The sequence below is a fragment of the Pseudorasbora parva genome, chromosome 17 (genome assembly GCF_024679245.1).
Source record: "Pseudorasbora parva isolate DD20220531a chromosome 17, ASM2467924v1, whole genome shotgun sequence".
NCBI classification, from domain to species: domain Eukaryota; kingdom Metazoa; phylum Chordata; class Actinopteri; order Cypriniformes; family Gobionidae; genus Pseudorasbora; species Pseudorasbora parva.
In genome coordinates this window covers 9088809-9112569 of record NC_090188.1, presented here as the reverse complement: position 1 = coordinate 9112569, position 23761 = coordinate 9088809, and the positions used below count along the sequence as shown (strand labels likewise).

At 38.2% G+C, this 23761-nt stretch overlaps 1 protein-coding gene across 1 annotated transcript in view; it reads left to right on the top strand.

Annotated features, from left to right (window-relative positions):
- Positions 1–1610: 1610 nt before the first annotated feature.
- The window catches only part of LOC137045672 (collagen alpha-1(XXIII) chain-like), a 57242-nt gene continuing 35091 nt past the window's right edge, over positions 1611–23761 (top strand). The window contains exons 1-2 of the mRNA XM_067422497.1: positions 1611–2246; positions 9948–10017. Coding sequence (XP_067278598.1) covers positions 1962–2246; positions 9948–10017 — 355 coding nt within the window. The 5' untranslated portion in view covers positions 1611–1961. The remainder of the gene's footprint in view (positions 2247–9947; positions 10018–23761) is intronic.

Genomic DNA, 23761 nt, shown 5'->3' with positions numbered 1-23761 from the left:
TTTGACACCAATCTGCTGTGCAAGGATTAACATTTTAACAATTGTGTTGGCAATAAACTGGCATTCTATAGTTACAGTATAGGCCATCTAATGCATGAGGCATTGAGCTGCACTGGTTAAAGAGCTGGATTGGTTACCAAGAGTTTGCAGGTTTGAGACTCATAAAGTCAATGAACCTTCACTGAAGTGTAACCCCAGGTTGTTCCAAAGAAATTGTCCCTGTAATAAGTGTACGGTAAGTCATTTCGGATAAACGGATGTCTTCTAAAATGACTACTTATAAGTATACTTGTGTCCAAGGCATTCATTAAAAGGAGGGATGGGAAATCAGACATAACCGTTAGCAGTGTTAACCCACTTTGTGCTTTGGCTACAAAAGAAACATTTAAAACAACCCCCCCCCCCCCCCCCCCATTCTGTTCGGCAGAAGAAAGAAAAGTTTGAAACAACTTGAGGTTGAGTAAATGCATAAGAATTTTCATTGTTGGGTGAACCCTCCCTTTATTTAAATCCAGAGAAATAAGCAATTTTAAAGGAACTGTATGTAAGAAATGTATTTCAATGAATTATAAAATGGCCCTGATACGTCACTAGACATTAAGAAATCATGTTAATTTCAAATACTTATATCACTGACAACAGTCCAGCCAGGATATTGTCATTTAAAAGTTGTTGTTGCAGCCCTCAACTGATGTTGATGTTGACATGTTGTGTTTTGGCCTGAAGCTCCTCCCTCCACCTATCGACCAATCACGGAGTCAGTAGTGTTTTGGCATCCGGGTTGCCAGATCTGCTCTAGTTACCACAGCTGCAACTACAAATGTTCCTGCTGGATCCCGCAGCCTATCTGGCAACCTCGAGTCAGTGGAGAGGGGGAGAGGGGATACACCGCTCTACAGTCATTTGAAAGTGGTTGCAGTACCAGTTTTGGCCACAATCTTACATACACTTCCTTTAACCATGCAGGGCATGAATGACATCATACCCTCAATTTTATTTTGTAGAAACCATTGAAACACCAAAGACACTTTAATATTTTGTTTTAGCAGACAGGTGAGCAACTTGGATACATTAATCGACTGCTCCCGAGGCGTGTAGCAAGCACTCCACCCTGCTTCATACTACAGAAACGTTAATAAATCTTTAATACAGTACAATACATTATTTTCCACCAGCTGTAACAGTGAAGACACCAACTCCCATGATTCTGCGAAATCAGGGAATCATCAAGCTTTGTTTTGAAAGTGATCACTAGCAGCAAAAATCACATATTATGCCTTTAAAAAATAGATTCATTTTGTAGCTAGCATATACTGTGCCATCAATTGATTGGTTGTGGCTTGAGTTGATGCATTCTGACTAATTTGTAATCTAATGTTTTAGTAACTCAAACGTTTCTAATAACTCAGACCTTAGATCCAGAATAAGTTTCTCTTATTTTAACGATTGCATGGGTCATGTCCACTTTACGCGTTGATTCAGTGAGTGCACCTAAAAATATCGTATATCCAGAGAGCCGGCTCAAAGCCGGGGTCAGCTCCTCCGTGAATCCCGCCCTACCGTTTAGCCTAAATAAACCAAAGGAGGAGCTTGTCCGCGACAGAGAAGCGAAGGGTCCCGTGGTGACTGCTGCAGAGCCGTGTAGTGTGTATGTGTGTGTCAGGTTTCATTCCGAGAGAGACTCAAGCGCGCAGCAGTCAGAGAAACCCGTCAAATGGCACAAGCGAAGCACAAGGACTCCCACTAGAGCCGGACCCCACTGAACCAATATCTCCATGCACTTGGATGGGCAGCATGCCTCTGATGAGGTCGTTTTGAAGATTGATATTTTCACGTGAAAAACGTTCACTTGCCTGAGAGGAAAACTTTCATTATTTAGTTTATTTGAACACGACCCTGCTCAACCTGATAAAGTGGTGGATAAACATTTAATTGCCTATAATAAGCTACGTCTCACAGACATGGAGGACATGAAGTTGCGAGTATCACCTCAGTCCAGTCAAGAGAGGACCTGCGTTCAGCATCCCTATCAAAAGCGTATTTTGACGAACTGGAAGGACGTGTGTGCCATCTGTGTGTGTTTGATCTCGTTTGGAGTTTGTGTGTTGCTCTATCTGAGGACGTCGGATCTGCAGTCCAGGGTGCTCAGTTTGGAAAAGGACAGAGATCCCAGTGTCTCCAGTTGGATCTCTCTGGAACAGGTGGAGCCCGTCCTGTGGAGTCGACTGGATCAGATATTAGAGGAGGTGAGCAGTCACTTTTATTCTTTAGAAATTGTTCCACAGTTGTAATAATATCAAAGTCATATTTTATACAAGCTATTTGCATGAGTCATGAGGGATATTCATGAAGAAGATATGTTGTCCCAGTGTTGCATCTAACGAGAGGTAGAAGTGCGTTGCTCAACTTTGAGGTGAGAGACTTTAAGGTTGAAGATGAGGAATTTATTTCTGGAGTTACGTTCAGGTGTGTTAAACTATGAATTTAAAGAAATCGACGAGCTAAGCTCTTAATCTCCTCGCCCCCGTGTTAGTTTGTTTATTGGTCCTCATTTGTTTACGCGCTTTCACTGTTCACATTTGAGCTCTGGAGATTTGAACAAACGCTTGTGCACAAATGGATCAAAATAATGATTTTTCTGTTCCCAGTTTTCTTGTGCCTGTGTTTATTTTGTGTTTATTAATTGTTATTGGATATGATTTAATTCCTGTAGAAATGAATTGTTTATTTTCTGTCTGCTTTTTCTTGATTTATCTCACCTAATCCGTTTTACTTGGTTAAATATAATGGAGATAAAACGATTGAAAATAATAATAAATGATTACTAATTATTGCTGTCTTTTTTAACTCTCCACAGACATTAAAAATAAACAAACTACTAGATAACATTAATTATCTTATTAGTTAACCAACCAATTAATATTCTTCAATGAGTAGGAAATTATTAAATCCTGATTATTAAATTACTTTGTACTGTAGCTTTCCAGATGCCAGATCAGACGTTTTTACATGGCTCAGATTTGTCACATCCTATTTAGCATTCCTCTTGAACAAGTGTCTATAAATATCACTATCATATTGCCAAAATTTCCTTCTGCCATTTTGACACATCCATTAGTGTAGCTGTCATAATAAAAGAACAGATAATTGATGTGATCCGGTAAATGCACCTGTATTATTCACATTTGACCCTCTGAATTTTAAAATACATCTGTTTAATGCAAAGCTGCTACTGTAAGCTATGCCTGTTGCTGTTCAGCAAAACTATTATTTGCAGCATGCAAAACCTGCTGAACACATTGTGTCACCATACGACCACCTGTTTTACATCAACAATCAAGTAGTTTGGTCTCTCACCAGCTTCAGCTCTGGCTGAGCATGTAGTCTGTGTAGAATAGGATTGAGCTAGAAGTGGTGAGGTGGAGGAAAGTGAGATATAGCCTATATTCAGAGCATTGCCTGTGGCCGTGGTCCCTTCACACTGGCCTCTGGTGGATCATACCCTAGCTGCATGTAAAATATTTGCAGTGTTAAAAGAATCTTGGGTAGAATTTTGCTCAGGGAAAGACTACCATTTCACTATCTGCGGTTCATAAAATAATAGAGTCTGCATAGGATGATACAGGTGAATATTTATTGTGTTAACTATAGCAGAGTGGTGTAGAGACAGCCAAGTGTGAGTCAATCTGAGGGCGAGTTTGATTGCATTTGAGTCATTTACAGGTGAATCTTATTAAATCTTTCAGGAACCTTTTGCCACCCCAATTTAATTTGTGCATTGCAAAACACTGATAAAGAATTACAGTATTATTGTAATAAATTATCCTTCAGAATAATTTCAATCACAATAAGTAAAATTCCCAGATGCATTGCAGTAATGAGAGATTTGCTGAAAAAATGTCCTTAATGAACAAAGGCTATAGTAAGTTTCAGTTTTGTGTTCAAGGGTGTTCTTTTGTCAAGGGCAGATGTTTCTCATAGACACATTGACTACTGACATTTCAGCATTACCATAAAATTGCATGTATACATCTCCATTAAAGCTGAGAAACATAACGGGAGAGAGAGAGAGAAATGAAAAGGGAGCCTTTGGGCACTAACTGTGAGGGTTTTAGTAATAATCGGATATTGGAATTGTAAAACGTTTCGTCATCCTTTCAAAATAGATTGTTAAAACCACATCAAATACTGGGCATCATGTTACCATTAAAGCTGGGAGGCAGAGAATGTCTCCTCCCTCCTAACTTATCCCTGCAAGCACTGGGGCATCAGCTGTCTCATGTCACTGCAGCATTACTACATCACGTCATCTTAAAGTCAACAAGAAAAACGTTTTATTACATAAGTGTATGCATTTTCAAGTCAAGTAGTACTACTAAAATGGTTCGTTCACCCAAATAGGAAAATTCTGTCATCATTTACTCGTCATGTCATTCGGAACACAAATGAATGTATTTAATTAATGTAGTAGAAATGTGAAATTATTTTTGAATTTGGTGCTTTCTAGACTGAGAAAAGACAAAATGTATTTTCGTCTCATGGGGATGAAATACAACAACTCCCTTGCTACGCTGCCCCGCTACTGAATCACTGGATCATTTGGCTTCCGTGTTTATTTTCATAAAATCAGTTCAGTTAGAGAACAGACACTACAATTAAAAACTCAACGTGTCTGTTCAATATAATGTGAGTGAGCCGATTGAGTGTCACAGCAAGAGTCAGATTACGATCACGAGAGCTGAGGTAAACGTGTCTGCGGCATTCATTCACAGCGTGTGTTTAGTCTGGCGTTTTCAGTACATGCCAGTAAATACATATGAATTCATTTGAAAAGTTGAAATACTCACTTTGCTCCGCTGGCCACTCCTGCCTGAACCGAGTGCTGTGAGTGCGATCCCACCCCCCGTGGACTGGTTGAAAACATGTGGAAATAGCTCCCTCTGCTGGCTGTAGTCTTTAGCCTCTGACCTATACTCAGATGACGCAAAATTACGATATTTGCGTCATCTGAGTATTTTTTCCAGAATTAAAATACATAAATCTCTCATCTCAGGGGGATATGGGAGGAGCACGATCATTCGAATATACTCCCAGGTTTTACTGATACAAAGCCATATGCTAAATCGCTGAAGTAACCCTTTAACAACAATACTTTGTGTGTGCAACCCCCAACCTCTAAATAACAAATTTATTCAACAATTTCTTCTCTTCTGTGTCAGTCTTTGATGCTGTTCACATTGTAAAAACAGTGCAGAGCTTCCAGGTTCTATGTCAGAACGCCAGCTCCCGCGTCACATTAAAAGTCATGTGTCAGAGACTCACATGGAAGAGAAACTGCGGAATAAAGTTGTTTTAGGGTTTATTTGTGCACAAGAACTATTCTTGCCGCTTTATAACATTAAAGTTGAAACACTGTAATCACATGGACTATTTTAACGATATCTTACCTTTCTGGGCCTTGAAAGTGGTAATAACATTGCTGTCTATGGGGGGTCAGAAAGCTCTCGGATTTTATCAAAAATATCTTAATTTGTATTCGGAAGATGAATGAAGGTTTTATGGGCTTGGAATGACATGAGGGTGAGTTAATGACATAAGAAATGTCATAATTAGGTGAACTAACCCTTTAATGAGTAAAAATGTAGGACAGGGCACAATTTTAACAATTGGGAAATGACTGAATTGTGAAAAGTGTTAAAAAACATTATACTATTTGTTGCGTCAAAGTTGTTTTAGAGGTGAGCAAGTACTTTTTGATGAAAGATTACACCCCGACCATGTAAAAAAGCGTATCTTTGGAATAACACGCACAGATGAATCATGTGCACAATAAGTCCAGAGAGATGGGTATTAAGAGAGTAAATGGGGTCATTGTTGATTTCATGTTGACTTAAAGAAACACCTATATTTGAGCTTAAAGGAACACACCCTAGCAGAATTAAAAGCTTCAGTAACTTCATGTGCTTCGAAATGAAAGCTAAATCTTTGTTTCTTTAGATCTTGTTCACTGTGCTTCTTGTCAATGCAACTCTTCATGCATGCTAACTTTTCATCACTGGTTATTGTTTTCTCAATGTCACGCTGCATTGCTGTTTATGAGAGCACTTAGCTCTAAGTGAAACGGTCTTACAAGCTCTTTCCCATGGTTTGATGAAAAAACAGTTTTTAAAAGAAACTTTTTATTTGAACATTACCTGGGAATGCGGCACTGGAAAATCATGAGTTAAAGCTCTGGGAAACTGTTGCGTGTGCACTATCCCGGGACATTGCTCCTGTGGAAAAGCCGTTTACACACAGCGCAGGTTCCTTCCAAATTGTCATGCATTTTCCACAGTTTTTCTGCTTGCAGAACAAACGTCTGTTGGTTAACCCAGCTGTCACATGTACAGTATATTTTCAGCTTAACATTCTTCAGGTTTTTCTTTTCTTCTTAACCTCCATTCGTTTATTTTCTGTTTTACAATACGTGTAGTGCTGCCGAGTTCAGTAGTGTGGAAAAACTGCTACAAAGGCTTGTAGTGTCTGAGAGTGGTCTGAGTAAAGACTTCTCCAGCTGGGAAGAGAGTTTGCCAGTATCAACCAAATAAAGCCCTGGAACGATCAGTGGATAATATAAACTGGGGCAAGAAAAATGTTCAATAGCAGCCCCAGAATTATTTAGCTTGAGTGTTTCAATGTTAGACAGGGAGGGCATGACCTATAGTACCACATTGTAGATGCTTGACAAGCCTTACAATTTGGTCATAAATATAGCCGGTCAGTGATTGTTCTACCAGTGATATGGCATAGCATACAATGGGTATATGTTTATATATTATAGCTGGGGTTTTGTAAGTTTGGGATAAAAATGCAATTATAGCTGTGTTTAATGTCACTCACTGTTCTCTGAATCCTGTTCATCTGTAGTTAATCGCTCCCTTTGATACCTTCACTACAATACCCTGGGATGTCTGTCTAAAATGTATGAATTGTTTGGTTTCAAAGAGTGACCGATGCACACATACATTGTTAATCAAATAGCTAACAACACTGCAGCACCTGCCAATGTGACCCTTCTAATAGAGCCAACGGCTCCATAAGCTATGTAGAGAATATAGACATTGTGCCTCTGATGATTGTTGAAGCGCCAAATGTACCCTAGTGAAAAAACCTATACCAAAATGTATTTAAAATACTTTTATTTCATACAAAGTATACTACAAATCCATTAAAGGGGTGATGAATTGAGAAATCAACTTTCCCTTGAGCTTTTGATATATATAAAAGGTAATGGTAATATAAGATTATCCTGTAAGTTTCCGAGCTGAAAACTTGTTAGTCAAAGAAAAGCTTTTATAGACACCAGGCCCCAAAAACGATCATGTGCTTCAACCTGACGTCATCGTCATCTAGTGGCGAAACACCGCCTCTGCAGAATAATAAGCACGTGTAATTCAGTAGCCCCGCCCACAGACTCATCAGATCACGCTAGCCAGCATCAATAAACACGTCGAGGAAGATAGCAAGATATTTTGGAAGAGCATAGTCACTGGATAAGCTTTGACCTTTGGGTCATTATATTAGGAATGTGTGATACTTCATTTATTTTTAATGAAGTTCCAGCTCACGTGGGGAAGACCGTACGTGTGTTCGGTTCATTTCACTGCGGAATCGTTTGTAAATAAGTCTTAAGTGCAGGATTTGCAGACACAATGTTGTGCCTTCTATATTGGATCCGACAGGAATGGTGCAACGCACTTATGTGAGTAAAACATCTTTTTTATATGTAATAGTAGTCCCGGGGCTATGTGTTTTCCAGATGGGCTATAGTGAAATAATTCTTTCTTGAGCTAGGCATGCGCGAGCATTTGTGTGTGTTCGCACTTATATCCACCAATCGTGTGGGCCATGTAATACAGAAATAATATTCCAATCAATCGCGGGTGGATGAGAAATAAAGACTTTGATAAAGACGTTTACGAGCCCTGTGAGAGAATTTTTCCGTTTGTAACTTTCAAATCAATCCCTCTCTCATGTGAACTGAACTGACAGGGAAGCTAAAGCTCATTAAATATACAATCTTATCCGATCCTAGCCGTGGGCGTTTACTTTCAAGTCTCCAGTGCGGCACACTCATCAAAACCCAGCGTTTAGGAGAGAGCCTCAAAACCAGTGTAGAAAATGGCCTATTACTTATTAGTTATGTTTTTGAATGTAAAAACCACACAAACATCATTAGTTGACCTCAGACAACACAACAGTATACATTTTTTTTAAAGCCAGTTCATGACACCTTTAACACATTTTAATGGGATAATGACATCGCTTGAGACTCACTAATATAAATAGTATAATTAAACTTTGGAGTACACAATTCACATTTCTTAATATTAAGTCTGTGTTTTAATATCAGTATTAGTAAGGATAGTATGATCACTGTATAATTTCAGTCTTTAAATGCAATATATTTAAAGTATACTTGCAATAGTTCCACTTTAACACAATCAAATATACTTAAGTATATCTTTAGTTGGACTTCAGCATTATTTCTGGATATCTAAAGGTTATTAAGTACAAAAATAGTTGTTCCAATTTAGCAGACTTTAAGTATATAAATTTAGTATGCCAAAAGTACAACAACAGGGTATTTATGTTAAGTACGTACATATGTAAATGTATTTGTAGTATACTTAGCATAAAATAAATGTATTTCAAATCCATTTCAATATATTTATTTTTCACTTGGGTATGTTAATCTTTTGAGGTCTATTCAAAAATATATTTTCAGACATCTTTCTTTTGAATTTAAAATTCATTGGCAGTCATTGTTTCAAATGTCGTATATATATATATATATATATATATATATATATATATATATATATATATATATATATATATATATATATATATATATATTTATTTATTTATTTTTTTATTTATTTTTTTTTTCTGACAGCTTTCTTTTCTTATATGAGAAAAGAAAGCTGTCTGAAAAAAATAAAAAAATAAAAAAAAATAAATATATATATATATATATATATATATATATAATTATTTATTTTTATCTTTATTTTTTATTTTTTTTAATATATTTTTAGAAGGACATTTTGGGCCAGATTTACTAAACAGGTAGCCTGGGAAAATCCAGACTACTTCTGGCAAATTTAGATTTGCTCAGTTACTACTGAGAATGCTCTGGTTTTAACCAGGATACTAGGCAGGGCAAATTAGTATGAGTATGAGAGCGCAGTCCCTTAAAATCGTTTATGGGAGTGGAAAGTTCCGCGTGATCTATTGACGACACGCTAATTGAAGAACACTGACACTTTCCATAATGACCAACGTAATCTAAAAAGAGCAACGCAAAATAGCGTTTGGTTTTAAACAGGCTTTTTTTGGTGGTAAATAATGACGCAAATACCAGTTAATTGACAAGCGCAACCCTTAGTGAATCACCTTGCATGAATCAATTAAATAATCTCCTCCCATAAATTTTGCGTCTGAAAGGGAAACTCCTACAAATGGATATGAAATAAGGTCGGCCGCAAAAATAACCCTTTTTACACCTTTTCAGAGCAAATTTTTCACTCCATGTCTTTAATAAATCCAGTAAAATCTGTTTTTTTTTTTTTATGCCAAAAGAGGGTTTGCGCTTTTGTAAATCTGTCCCTTAGTTTATTCAAATATTTAAGCTTACAAAATAATATAAGACAAGTTACACAACTGTTTAAGAGTTTAATGATAGAATTTAATAATTTTATTTAACATGGATATTCAAACTTATCAGATATTACAGTAAGATTCCCTTTCAGTCTGTCACGTTCGACATATGTCGGAACTGACCGACAAATTGGGATCTGATTCCAATTCGACAAGGGAGACAAGCAAACTAACACCAGCTAAACAAACTTTTGAATTATACCTTATGCACAACTGAGTTTAATGTCCTATTTGTTTATTTCCAGAAATTAGCTGCACGTCTACCGAAGATTCGGGCGGCTCGGGATGCACCTCACAGCTGCCTCTGTCCACCAGGTATGCTTTTTAACCTCATTCATCCACAGCCCACCCCTCCTTGATCACAACACACCTGTGCTCCACCTTTTTCTTCTGAGATGCATTTGAATGTATGTTGTGGTTAAGCCTTTTGAGCTTACTTTTGTAAAAAAAAAAGGCTTTTGCCGGCAGGTATGAAGAGATTATATTGTTGCCCTGGCGACAGGATAGAGACATGATCCCTTTGACTAGATCTCATTTCCCACGTAATGTACAGGAGTGAAAAGAGTCTCCTCTCCCCTACCCCTTTGCTGTCCACTTGTGCCCTCGGACTGGCATTGCTATGGTGACAGGTGCAGTCATATTTTCGTGCGCTGTTGGCAGTCATTGGTTTCACTTAGTGTCTGAGTGGTCCGTGATGCAAGCCGAAGTTTTGGGATGGCGCCATGTGAACGTTCCTGAGCGTAGGGAACAGTCAGCAAGGTTCGCAGCGTACGACTTACAAGTCAAATCCGTGTGTTTAACAGGAATAGCTTTTAAGAAAAAAAAATTGTTCAATATTCATAAAATTAGATAAGATATTTCTTTAGGATTCTTCAATGAATAGAATGTTCAAAAGAACAGCATTCATTTACGTTTTGTAACATTATAAATATATTTACTGTCACCTTTGGTCAATTTAATGCATCCTTGCTGAATAAAAGTATAATTATTATTATTATTATGAAAATTTTAATTGACTCATCATGTGACTGAAGACTGGAGTAATGGCTTCTGAAAATTCAGTTTTGCCATCACAGGAATCAATTACTTGTCTGGCTATCACCAGGCCAAGCTCAATCTTTAAGATTGAACATTGGTCTGGGGAGTCTGCTCTGTATTTTCTACTGCACAAGAGGCGTGATCAATGGCGTAATTCAAATGACTTTGTACGCTATAGGATAGCCCTTCAACCAATCAGACCAACAATCCGGGGGACGTACTTTGCAGAGCGGTTGGTAGTAAGGCAAACATCCTTCTTTTGTAGGAATTATTCCAGGACAAGTTTCTGTTTTTTTTTCAAAGAAAACTTGCCTTTGAAATCGTTTAAAACAGCAGTTACAGAGGCAGCAACGGGTTGCTGCGCTTCAGTATCCACCATGTTGAATGTAAACAAAAATCTGCTTGCCATCGCTTCTCTATCGCCATCGTGTTAAACCCGCCAATAGCGCGCCAGGGGAATAAGCCAGTTTGTGATTGGCCCCTGCAGATTTGTAACGGAAGCATGATAGGAAAATATACAGGTTTCCAGCCTGAACTGCAGGGCGAAATCAAATCATTGATTTTATAAATTAAATGATAAATGACATTTTAAATATATTAAAACAGTTTCTGTTACTGTAACAATATTGCTATTTTGGATCAAGTAAAAGCAGTTTTGGTGAGTATAAGAGACTTAAAAACAAACCTTATATTATTCTTTAAAATGTATATGACCTCGAATTAAAATTACCTGCTTTTCCATCATAACACTGTGGCTGCTCTTTTTTTGTACTTGCTTCCCTAACATAACCTCCAGATGTCAGACAACCGTGTGTGTGTGTGTGTGTGTGTGTGTGTGTGTGTGTGTGTGTGCGCGTCTGTGAATTTACACATCTCTGAGAACCAGGCCAGATGGTACAGACATCTCAGTGTTAATGAGGCTAGTCAGTACTAGTCATTGTCGTGTTAACTGAGCAAAAAGTGACTTCAGACAGCGTAGTGAAACCAGTTTAAGATAGACATGTCGTGGATAGGCACTTTTGAGCCAGGTGTGGGGACCGTTTAACAGCAGGCATCCCAGATGATGGTCGTGTTTGTTGTTGTTTGGTCTTTATTGCTGTGCCGTGGGAGAGTGTCTGATCTCGCAATTCAGATTGAGCTTTTACTTCATTTCAACCATTTGATGAAAACCAGGCAACGATCGGTGCAATGTTTTGTTCTTTTTTTTTCAACTGAAAGCCGAAATGAATTTATATAGATGTTTGTATATTGTGCATGTGCTTTTTTTCATAATGCATGTGCATAAATACTATGTGTATGCAAAGAAGTGTTCACATATATGTCGTTCTCCATGTCGCCAGCTGCTGCTTGTCAATCATCCCAGCACGCAGTGTTCAGATGGCTTCCATTCCATTGTTTATTTTGAGTGCTCAGCAGTGCCTGGGCAATAGTCTGTGACTCCTTCATAAAGCGCACAGATTTGTATGTATGCGTATAGCATTGATTTAATGTTTGAGCTATAGAAGAGGCATAATAACTATTGGCAAAGGTGTAATTGATTCAACCCATTAGCAAAATAGTTTTTTATTTGTAATGTTAGCACTTCCTCTTCCAAGTTCATAAAGAATGCTATGTGTTTGTCATGTGCAGTTCAGCCCAAGGACAGTGTATTATTATTCTTGGCTCGGCATGTTTAAGTGAAGATGATGTGTCGTGTGACTGTCTGTATGACTACCTGGTGGTTTTATACATCATTTTAATTCTCTCCTGAACTGTGATTAGTCTGAGCCTGTTCCTCTTGAAGCACTAGTACAATCTCAAAACACCTCACATATGGGCTTGGGGAATGTTTCGACACATCCAAATGAGTTTATTTTTTCTGGTTTTGCAAATCCCATGGGGCTGCAGAGGTTAAATTCACTCAGCTCGTGTTTAAAAACCCATTTGGCCCATTCGCGGTCACTCGGAAATTCTCCAAGATTTGTTTTTATTAACAAAGTCAGAGTCAGTTCATACACACAACTGTTTACCCTCCAGCGCAGCACAGTTCAGCACCGAAGCGTTAACACTGCCCACATTCTTACTGCAAAGAGACGTGTTCACCTTTTCAGAGTCATCTTTACATTGCACGAATGAACTAGCCTGTGTGGATTATAGGGTTGCATAATATGGAAAAAAATTAAAATTGTGATATTGAGTTTTTCTGTGATATAGAAAGTTCTGTCATAAAACCTTAGATGGCACAGAATGAAGCACAGATGGCTTTCAGAAATCCTCCACCTTCCCCAGCTCCACCTGTTTGGATCTGCCAAGGGGAATTCATGTTTGCTCTATTGTACAGCACACACAGCCTGTCTTGCTCACAGCAGCGTGTCGTGTATGTATTGGTAGTAGCAAGTCTCTGTATTTGCTCTGCAACAGCAGCATAGCAGATATATTCTGCCAATTCCAAACATATCAACATTGTCATATCCATTGCCATGCCAACACTTAGAGATTTGTCATTACAGGAATATATTACAATATGAAAAAATACAGGAATTTTCACCAGATGATTTGAATAGCGATATTTGGAAAGATTTAATAAGTCTAGGATGGTTGAAATGATTGTGGAATCGATATGCATGTAAAAAAAAAAAAAAAAAAGAATTTACTAAATACTGAATTGTGTTAAATGTCACAATATTACTGTTGTTTTCGCATGAGAATTCTTTCAAAAACATAAAAAATAGTGATGTCAAATCTTGTGATAATTTAAAATATAGTAGGCCTTTGTAATGGGCCTTTGGCTCTCACTTTATGATGTTGACTAGTCTGACAAGCCAGACCCGGATCAAGATGTTTGGTCTGGAAACTCACCACTGACAGGGCTCAATCCGAGGGGCGGGATAAACGGTTGTCTTTCAAACTCCCTCTGCACGTGATAGGATAGCGCTATGATCAATATCAATAAAATAATTTAAATGAATATTTTGTTTTATGTGATTGAGCAGGCACAATGATTCTCACATCAGTTTGAAGAAAAAACTCTAGACACAACACCCATTAGTCAAAAGTCTTTTGGACACATATCTATTGTGTGGTTTTTTTGGGTTTGAGTGTCTTCAATTTTTTTTCTTTTCTTCAAAAAACACGCCTAAACGTTATTCTCTCAAAAATACAAGCATGTACATGCATGTTGCTCACATATTGTGGTAGCCCAGTTTGTGTTGAATACAATGTAATTATGTTTTTGCCATTAATATGTTTATAAGCAAAAAAAATCACAAATGTCAGAGCATGTCAAAACTTATAGTGCCCCAAATGCAGTTCATTAGGTTTAAAGGGGGGGGTGAAACACTCAATCTTGAGTACCTAGAGTAGTATTGCATCCTTCATATCTCCGAAAAGTCTTTAGTTTTATTATATTTATAAAAGAAATATAGGCTATACCGAGTCTTTCCAGAAAAAAAACCAGCGGCTGGAGGCGTATCGTGTGGGCGGAGCTAAAGAATGACGAGCGCGCACAAAGCGGTGACGTCCTCAAGCGTGGAGAAGAAAACGCTACCCTAAATAAACCATGGCTATCAATCAGATTCAACTAATACAGATATGATCCAGAATCAGATCCGGAGGCTGAAATAAATTGAACAGGAGAAGCAACAACAGCAGGACGTCCGTCTCTGTGGTATGTACTGTATTTAGCCCTGTCAACATTTATGTGTGTTTACTCGCAGTTTATGAGGACATGATTCGGTTTATGGACTATTGTGTGCGACTAAACCTTAGCAGTAGCAAGCAAAACAGTTTAGTGTAACGTTATACATAGAACAGACATCTGAAGCAGTTTTACTCACCAGCTGCTTCCAAAGCAGGACCGTGAACCTTTATCGCTGGGACCGCTCCGTCAAAAACAAACGTCTTTGGTAACTGTTGATTTCGTGAAGTCCTGTGACAGCAGTGACCGTGGAGATCCACTTTTGCGACGCGACTGAAGTGTGATGTTGTGACGCATATACCGTCATTTCTGTGTTCAAATCGGTTCAAATCCAGCGCTGCCTTCCTGGAATGCTATGTGGACGCGTTGAAGTCACTTGACGTCACCCATAGGAATAAAGTGGCGTGACAGAAGTATTGCACGGACGAGTGGATCTGCAGCTGAGCGAGTGTTTATGGGCGTGCATTTGCTCTCTCGCTCTAGTCACGCGCGCGCACCCTGCCGGGAGAAGAGCCCGTACGGCCCATACAAGGACATTCCACTCTGTCGACGTCAAGCGGACCCATACTCGAAAAAAACTCTCAGAAACTTGTGAGAAACCGGAAGGAGTATTTTTGACACAGAAATACTCCATCAAACGTCCAACTTAGTGTTGAAACTTTGTCTATGTTTAGGATGGGAATCCAAGTCTTTAACAGTGTAAAAAGCTCAGTATGCATGAAACAGCATTTGGCAGATTGCGTGACATCCTCATTCTTAAAAACATAAATAAATCCATGCAAGGACAGGTAAAAAAAAAAAAAGTATGATCCGGATAATATTAAATACAGGCTCACTTAAAGTGAGAATAAATGTTATTTGTGCTGACCACAACATGCTTTGTGTGCTAATTTATTAGCTGCCAAGTTCATGAAACCATTAAAAGAGACATTTAGAATCCAAACACTCAAACAAACCATTCAAAATGACCATAATACTTTAATACATATTTAAATACATTTTCCATTTTTGATTTTGTTTACTTTTGTACATTAAACAGTTTGGTTGTTGAGTCACCGCTTTGTAGACCTAGTTAAAAACCACTGGTTTATAATTGTTTTAGGTCACTTTTCAGTGAGCATGTTGCTTAGCTGTGCCCCTTTGAACAGATGTGTATATATAAACATCATTATTAAAAAAATGACATCTGCGGCTTATCATAGATGGCTGGATGTGTGACAGTTATATTAACAGTGACTGATGCATTGTCGCTTTTTAGTCATCGGCGAAAACAAGAACGTAGTATGTATACATATAGACAATGATTTATGGCTCTAAAAATGTTTTTGGAATGGTGTGTTTATCTGCCCTGGTATGGAAGAGTCACAATGACGTAAAAACCAAATGCACGCTGCTCAAGGTGTGAATGAACTGTGTAGACAATTGTGGCATGCTGATGGATATGATGCTCTTTGTTCTCGCAGAGATTTGTAAAAATGATCCCCGAGGCGCTTACTGCCAACAGCTTTGTCAGTGTACAGGAAAACTCCCATGAGAGTTAGATTGAATCCAGGCCCAAGCGCCCAGAACGCTCTGAATCCACACATTGTTTCCTCGAGAAGCTGAATGGCACTTTCTTGGAGGTAGTGGTAGGAAACAGAGAAAAAGAAAGAGATTGCCGCCCTCTTGGCTTCAATGCATCACACACCCACATTGCTCTTATTTCTGAAAAACAAAGACAAAGATTCCCCAAAGGATTTAGTGTCTTTTTGACTGGATTCCGATCCGCAGGCCAGCATTGGTGGCATTAGTTGTGTCACCAGGGGTCGTAAGGGATTGAGTAAGAGGGCTATCTTTAAATGTGTGCATCATGGACACTAGCTTTACTGCTTCTCTGTTAGTCTTCAGTTGGATTGTTGTGGCTGCCATGAAGAGCGGGATGATGGGTTTCATTGGATGCCCATCTGAAGGGATTAATCACGAGTACAACAGGAAGGGTGAGAGGCTTCCAAAGCCCCAAGCTTCAATGCAGGAAGTGACATTTGACAGTTTACCTGGATGCAGTCCGAAGAGAAGCCATATCTAGTGTGTGTAATCGGAGCTTGATTCCGGGAACTTTATGCATGACATATTTGCCATATTTAGCATCCTCATCATCCTTAAAAGTACAACACAGCAACACAGCCAAGAGGAAATGTGTATTGCTCAGAGGTTAATTGAGTTCTCGGTTACACTTCAATTAAGTACCAACTCAAACGTTTTCCCATAGAATATCAATAGAAATAAAAATACATATTTTATTCAAGTGTTGAAAAACAGCAAGCGTAAATGCACATGATTGTGTAGCATAGTTAGGTGAATTCGATGAGAAATATTTGAGACTTTAGATTGCAGACTTTGGTGTCTTGACATATCTAAGCACAGTTTGATACGTTTTCGTGATTTCTTCTGAAATTCTCAAGGAGACACTTGATGATGAGATTACTGGGGTGTTTTCTCATGAGAAACATCTGAGAATGAGACACTTCAGCAAAAGTCTCCATTTGCTCTACATTTAATCTCATCGCTGACCAGGAGAAACAACTGAGATATTAAATATATAATTTGTGGGAGAGACTGTTCACAACTCATTGAGGTTTGTACACACCCAAAAAACAAACCTAAATAGACTGGTTAAATATTGCCATGTTTGCTGTAAGAGCCGTACTGTATTGTCGTGATACCAAAATTTCTGTCAGTAATAATATCAGTAACATTTCATGGTTCTCAATACCATAACACAAACTATTGGAACTATTTTTTTTTTTTTTTTTTAAATGAGTTCAATGTTGATGTTAAAATTAATCTTAGTTAATAATACATTATAACATTGACATAGCATTCACAAGTATATATTGACATCAGAATCTTTTTTTCTTTTTTTGCCTTGTCCATTTTCATTTTGTCACGCATTTCGTAATTTGTAGGACAATAGTACTTTTATTCTTATTTTAAATAGCTCATATACAGATAGCAAGGAAATAGCATTCTCTTTTTTAGTCACTGAAGCTGTAAAATACTTTGTTCAACACAAGCTAACTCTTGCAAAAACTCCCAAAAATTCATTTTGAGCTGCATTGAGTGGATTCTGACTAACTTAAACACCTCAGATTCGTCATTGCATGTGGGTCTCAACAGAATTTTCTGTAATTGGCTTCTGTGACTGTGATTAACAGAGCAAAGTTTTTGAAAGCAGCTTCTCATCTCTGGGTACAGAAGGTCCTCAGTACTACCGGAATTACAGAAAGGCTGGTATCGTCACATTTAAAGAAATTAAGTATCAAATTGGTTCCAGTACTTTTGACAACATTAGCTGTAACTTCTCTACAAAGTTAAGGATAGAATTGTTTTTCTTGGCTAAAACGGAAATGCGCAAAAACACAGACAATCAGAGCATGTTGTCTGTTTATTATACATTTCTGTATAGCAGGATTTTGGACCAGTGAGATTTCTCTGTGGGCTGAGCTACTCAAATAAATAATGGACAACATGTATAATGCAGCTCATTAGTTGTCATGGTACAAAAAACTTTGGGATGACTTAACTTTGTGTCACACTTGTTAGAATGCAGTGTTATGTTCTTCTGTTATGGCTGTTGGAAATGGCACAGATTGCCAGAGATGTCAGAGCGCCTCCAGAGCTCCCACAGGGACAGGGTGCACACAGCACATGGCATTCTGGGCACTCAGAGAACGACCAATGCTTTGCCTGATGACAGACCAGCGCAGACCCCTGGGACTGGATCAAAGAGCACTGCGGTGTGTGCTGGTAAGAGAGAGAGAAATACACAGAAAGATTAGCGGCAACCTTAAAGTAGCTACGTTTTGCGTGCTCAGATTAACCCAGTACATTAAAACCAGTTGATACTATCACTTGAACGGCACAAGAGAAGAAGGAAAGTAAAAACGCTGAAGCAGTTGGAGTTAAAAAAACGCCTTAATACTCTTGTAAACAAGAGGCTTCTTCTGATCCTCACAGCGGGGTCAGGTGAAAGGGTCGTGCTGCTGGTTATTTAAGGAGTTCCAAGTTCACCTTGACATGTCTGCTGACAGGAAGAGGGGCTTTTGGATCTTGTTTCCTCACCCGTGATTACTTTACACTGCAGCTGCCAGAGAGCAGCCTTACTCGGGAGAGGTGTAGCCTGTGAGTCATGACCAACACAGACCAGAGATCGTCAGATGGATAGAGAGAGTGGATGAGACTATGAGAGTTTATTTAAGAATGGGCTTCCTATGAATTCATACATGCGACCCTGAATTGAGTTATTTGATTAAAGGACAACTCTGGTGAGAAATGACCCTAGGGGTAATTAACAGATGGTTACCGAGTAGATTGTTCTCTGGGATGCGTTTTCATGAAAACCGAATGTAAAGAGTTTTATCTCTAAAAACAGATGAGCTTATAACGCTTGTCTATGGGGCAAATGGTAAGGGAAAATTAAATCACTAGTTAATACCACTAACAAGGCTCAGAATAGCCTCACACTAACACGGTAGCATAATGACGGTCACTACATGCAAACCGAAACATTGAGAACTTTGTTAGTGTACAAACAGCTTAAAAAGATGATACTTTATAAACACAGTGCATTACACGTTTACGGCCAGGCACCATCTTGGAAAACAGTCTCAACTAGTCGAGCGACGAACGCTTTGCTAAGTGATAAACTGTGACTTGGAATCTCCTATGGTCCGTTGTTTCCGGAAGAAAGTACTGAACGCAACAGAGAAAATAAATAAATAAATAAAAAATGTCCATGTAATTAGATTTCACAAACTTAATTCCTATTGACCAGCTCACTTAGCACAAGATGCAAGATGGCGCCTGACCGTAACAACCTTTATGAAGTATCTTCTTACTAAACTGTTTGTACACTTACAAAGTTCTCAATGCTTCCGTTTGCATGTAGGGACCCTCATTATGCTACCGTGTTAGTGTGAGGCTATTTTGAGCCTTGTTAGTTGTACTAACTAGCGATTTAATTTCACTACCCATTGCCCCATAGACAAGCATTATAAGCTAATCTGTTTTTAGAGACTCTTTACATTTGATTTGCATGAAAACGCCTCCCAGAGAACGATCTACTCGTTAACCATCCGCTAAAGGGTCACTTCAGCGATTCGCATATGGCTTTGTATTAGTAGAAACCCTGGAGTATATTCAAATGATTGTGCCCCCCCCCCCCCCCCATATCCCCCTGAGACCTGAGACAAGAGATTTATGCATTTTATTTCTGGAAATTGACGATATTTGCATCATAGGAGGAATGTTTGGCCAAAGGCTAAAAACTACAGCCAGCAGAGGGAGCCCTTTCCGCATGTTTTGAACCCATGGGCGATGGGCGATCACACTCAGAGCTCAGCTCACAGCTACAGGCACTCATTTAAACGGAGCTATGGTCTTTTAACTTCTCAAATTAATTTCTATGAAAGTTAAGCTTGCAAAGGCATGAACTGAAACGCGCCAGACTGAACTCGCGTTGTGAGTATAGTCGCGATTACCTCAGCTCTCATCACGAGAGCTTATCAGCTCATTTATCTCACTCCTGCAGTTAGTGCTCAGTGCTGTGATACTCACGCGGTGACTCACTCATTATATTAAACAGACACGTTCAGTTTTTAATTGTAGTGTCTTCTCCAACTCAGTCACAGTTATCATGTTGGTGGCTTTGGGAATGGCCTCATAGGGCAGTAAAGCATTCTGGGAATTGTAGTCTTTCATCCCCATGAGACAAAAATACATTTTCTGTCTTTTCTCAGTCTAGAAATCACCAAATTCAAAAATAATTTCACATTTCTACCACATTGATGACCCAGTTTAAATACAGAGTCATCTTCCTAAATAAGAGTCCTAAATACAAGCAGTGATGCCAGTAACGCGTTACATAGTAACGCGTTACTCTAATCTGACTACTTTTTTCCAGTAACGAGTAATCTAACGCGTTACTATTTCCAAACCAGTAATCAGATTAAAGTTACTTATCCAAGTCACTGTGAGTTACTATTTTAGTCATTTTCCTTTGTAAAAACCGACAGCTTATCAAAGTTCTCAGCCCGAGGGCTGGAGCCGTGTTTTTTATTTATTTATTTTATTTTTTACATTGTTGCAGCCATTAAAATAGTTCAGTTTTGTTTTTAATGTCAAAGTAGTTATTTTTCGTTTCGTTTTTTATTATCCTAATTTTGTTTGTTAAATTAAAGTTTATATAGGCAAGACAATTCAAGAGTTGGTTTGAGAGACTAGGCTATTAAACATGCGGTAAACTCACTGGGTCGTCACATAAAAAAATTAAAACTTTAATTTAACAAACAAAAATTGCTCCAAACATTTTTCTAAATGAACTTAAAAAATAAACGAAACGAAATATAACTACTTTGACATTAAAAACAAAGTAGGCTAGTTATTATACCACCACAAAGGCATTTCTGACGAGCTGAGGCAGCTGATAGATTAGCCTACTGCTCACATGCTCGCAACGGTGCTCAAAAAACCCGAAACGGGCTACACAATCTAAACAAACAAAAAAAAAAAGTACAGGCAGGTTGTCTTATAGCCTACCTTACACTTCAGCAAAATTAATATAAATCCGATCTTCAATTCCCGCGGTATATGCTCATTTAACGGAGTTCACATCAAAGCAAAAGATTCCAGCATTTTATTCAGCAGCTCATTTTAAATTCAATGATCGCAATATGAGAGAGAGCGACCTAAGCACTGGTAAGATCATTAGTCTCATTATTTTATATTGAAGATGATTGTGTTTTGTGTGACTTATATTAAAGTTTCATTTACGGCCATATGCGTTGGCTTGCTTTACTCATTTGCAGCGATGTTGCAGTAGCACCATCATATCTATCTGACTACAACATAACACGCTCTCACACATTTTTTTTTTAATTATTTGCCAGGAGTAAAATTTACACATGTGGTTTAAACAACCAGATATATTTACATTTGTCCGGTTTAGTTTGAAATGCTTTCATGCACCTTCTGAATTGGTTTGTTTGAGTGATCGGAATTAAATACGTCTGGAAAGACTCTCGGAAGGCATTTAGGCCTACTCCTGGTCATTTCGCAATCAGATAGATACCTGGTCAGAGAAAACGAATGAAGGAACCAGTTGTAAAAAGGCCATAACTCTAGCAGCTGCTCTGAAGAAACGGACTCTTTAACCCTGCGCGAGCCAAATCTTGACAGTGGCGCAAGCTATCATGGTCTCATGTGGTTTCCACCAGCACATCTCATTGTTCATTTTAATTATTAAAATAAATATAAAACGAAGGAGAAGCCTAAAAAAGGGGGCGTAAAAAAGTCGGGACCGTCAGTCTCGGGCATAAATACAATAAAGTGTGTTGCCAAAAACGGTTGTCATTTCTATTTTGAGGCGGCAGCGGTGTTGTCGGCAACTGCTGAATGTAACTAATAAAGTAACTTGTAATCTAACTTAGTTACTTTTAAAATCAAGTAATCTGTAAAGTAACTAAGTTACTTTTTAAAGGAGTAATCAGTAATCAGTAATCAGATTACTTTTTCAAAGTAACTGTGGCAACACTGAATACAAGTACCCCTTTAATTACCCCTAGGGTCATTTCTCACTGCAGTTGTCCTTTAAACCCGAAGTCATTTATGAACATCAAAATTTGTATTTGTTAACATGTTAACAAACAACAGTTAATACACTTTGAACTAGCATGAACATGCAACGAACAACTCTATTTTTTATCAACTAACATTAACAAAGATTAATGAATGCTCACTGTTCATGTTAGTTAATGAATTAACTAACCTAATGTTAACAAACAAGACCTCCATGTTAAGTGTTACCATTTTCATTTAATTTGATTTAATTCCATTTTATACTACCTAAACTCAAATTCATTATCAGTTCAATTCTAAATGATTCACAACCGGTGACAAAGAAAGAGAGAGCAAAGCTATCAGTCATGAGAGTGAGTAATGCATCTGTTTTTCACATACCACATCTTGTGCTGGATATTTATTCCTGATGTTCTCACAGAAGACATTCACATTGTATATTTGAATCTAATCAGTTCGAATCTTGGTTGTAGAAATATTTGTGGCGTGTGGAATCTGCACTCGAATACAAAAGAAAATGCATTATGAAAATTCAGTGGTGGTCAAATATCCCAGCAAAAATATTCCATGTTATTCTCGGAATGTTGCTCGAATAAGTAGCTTGAGGAAATGCACGGCTGTTCCACTGTGGTTGGCCAAAAACGAGCACACAGATGCATGATAGTGAATCTGTGTAGGTGAAATTAGGTGGAATAAAACCTCAACTCAATTAGATCCATCATAAAAATACATTTGGAATGTCTGCAATGAAAAAAATGTACATAAAAGCTTGTCTGGACATCTTGGAATATTATTTGAGGTATAACAATGCTATAGTCCTCAATTTAAAATCCAGAGAGGTAAATTGTTTCCTAGAACTGGGTTTACATAAAGGCTAACTAATGATGTGTGAAATTATGCACATAGCTCAATGAGAAAATAAACCAAAAGTGCAACTAACTGCCCAAATTGCCATCATTCACTCTGCTTGTTTATCCTGATACATAAGGAATCCAAAGATAGACGCTTCAAGACAAACAAACAACAACATACAGCGTGATTGTGGTTTACAAACAATTGAGTCAATGTTGGTTTGCTTGAATGAACTTTGAAGTAAGCACAACATGTTGAAATCTTTGCAGACTCCAGTTGCTACAAATAAGTAGGATGAGCTCTCACAAATATTTTGAACAAGACCGAAATTCATGCTTTCCCCCCCCCCCCCCTTTGGACATGAACCAGCAAACACAAACATCTTCCCACGGCGTTTTAAATTCAGATAAATTGAAAGTATTTCTGCAGATGGTGTTAAAAATTAGCAGTACACTTGAGCCGATACAATCTCCCAGCTGAACATAGGAATGATATCGAATGCTGCACGAACTCGTTGTGGTCACTTATACTGCGCTTTTTTTTTTTTAAAGGACTGTTTAGTCACACGCTGGAGGAATAGTTTCATTTTGGAAACCTGAAGCTTCTAAATCTTTCTTCCTCCTAACAGATCATGTGTATTTGTGTCCCCTCTGAATTCCACTCATTGCACACACTGTTCACTCAGCTTTTGGAAGATACACATAACCAAGGAAGTTTACTCTGAAAAAGTATTTTAGTTTTTGGCTTTTTAGCAGTAGCCGGTGGTGAGGCAACATTGGGCCTGTTTAGACGAATGGGCCTGTTTTTAATTAGATAACCAATTGTGAAAAGACCAGGTGTAAATGCCCTCCGAAACACTTTAAAAGATAGATTTAATTC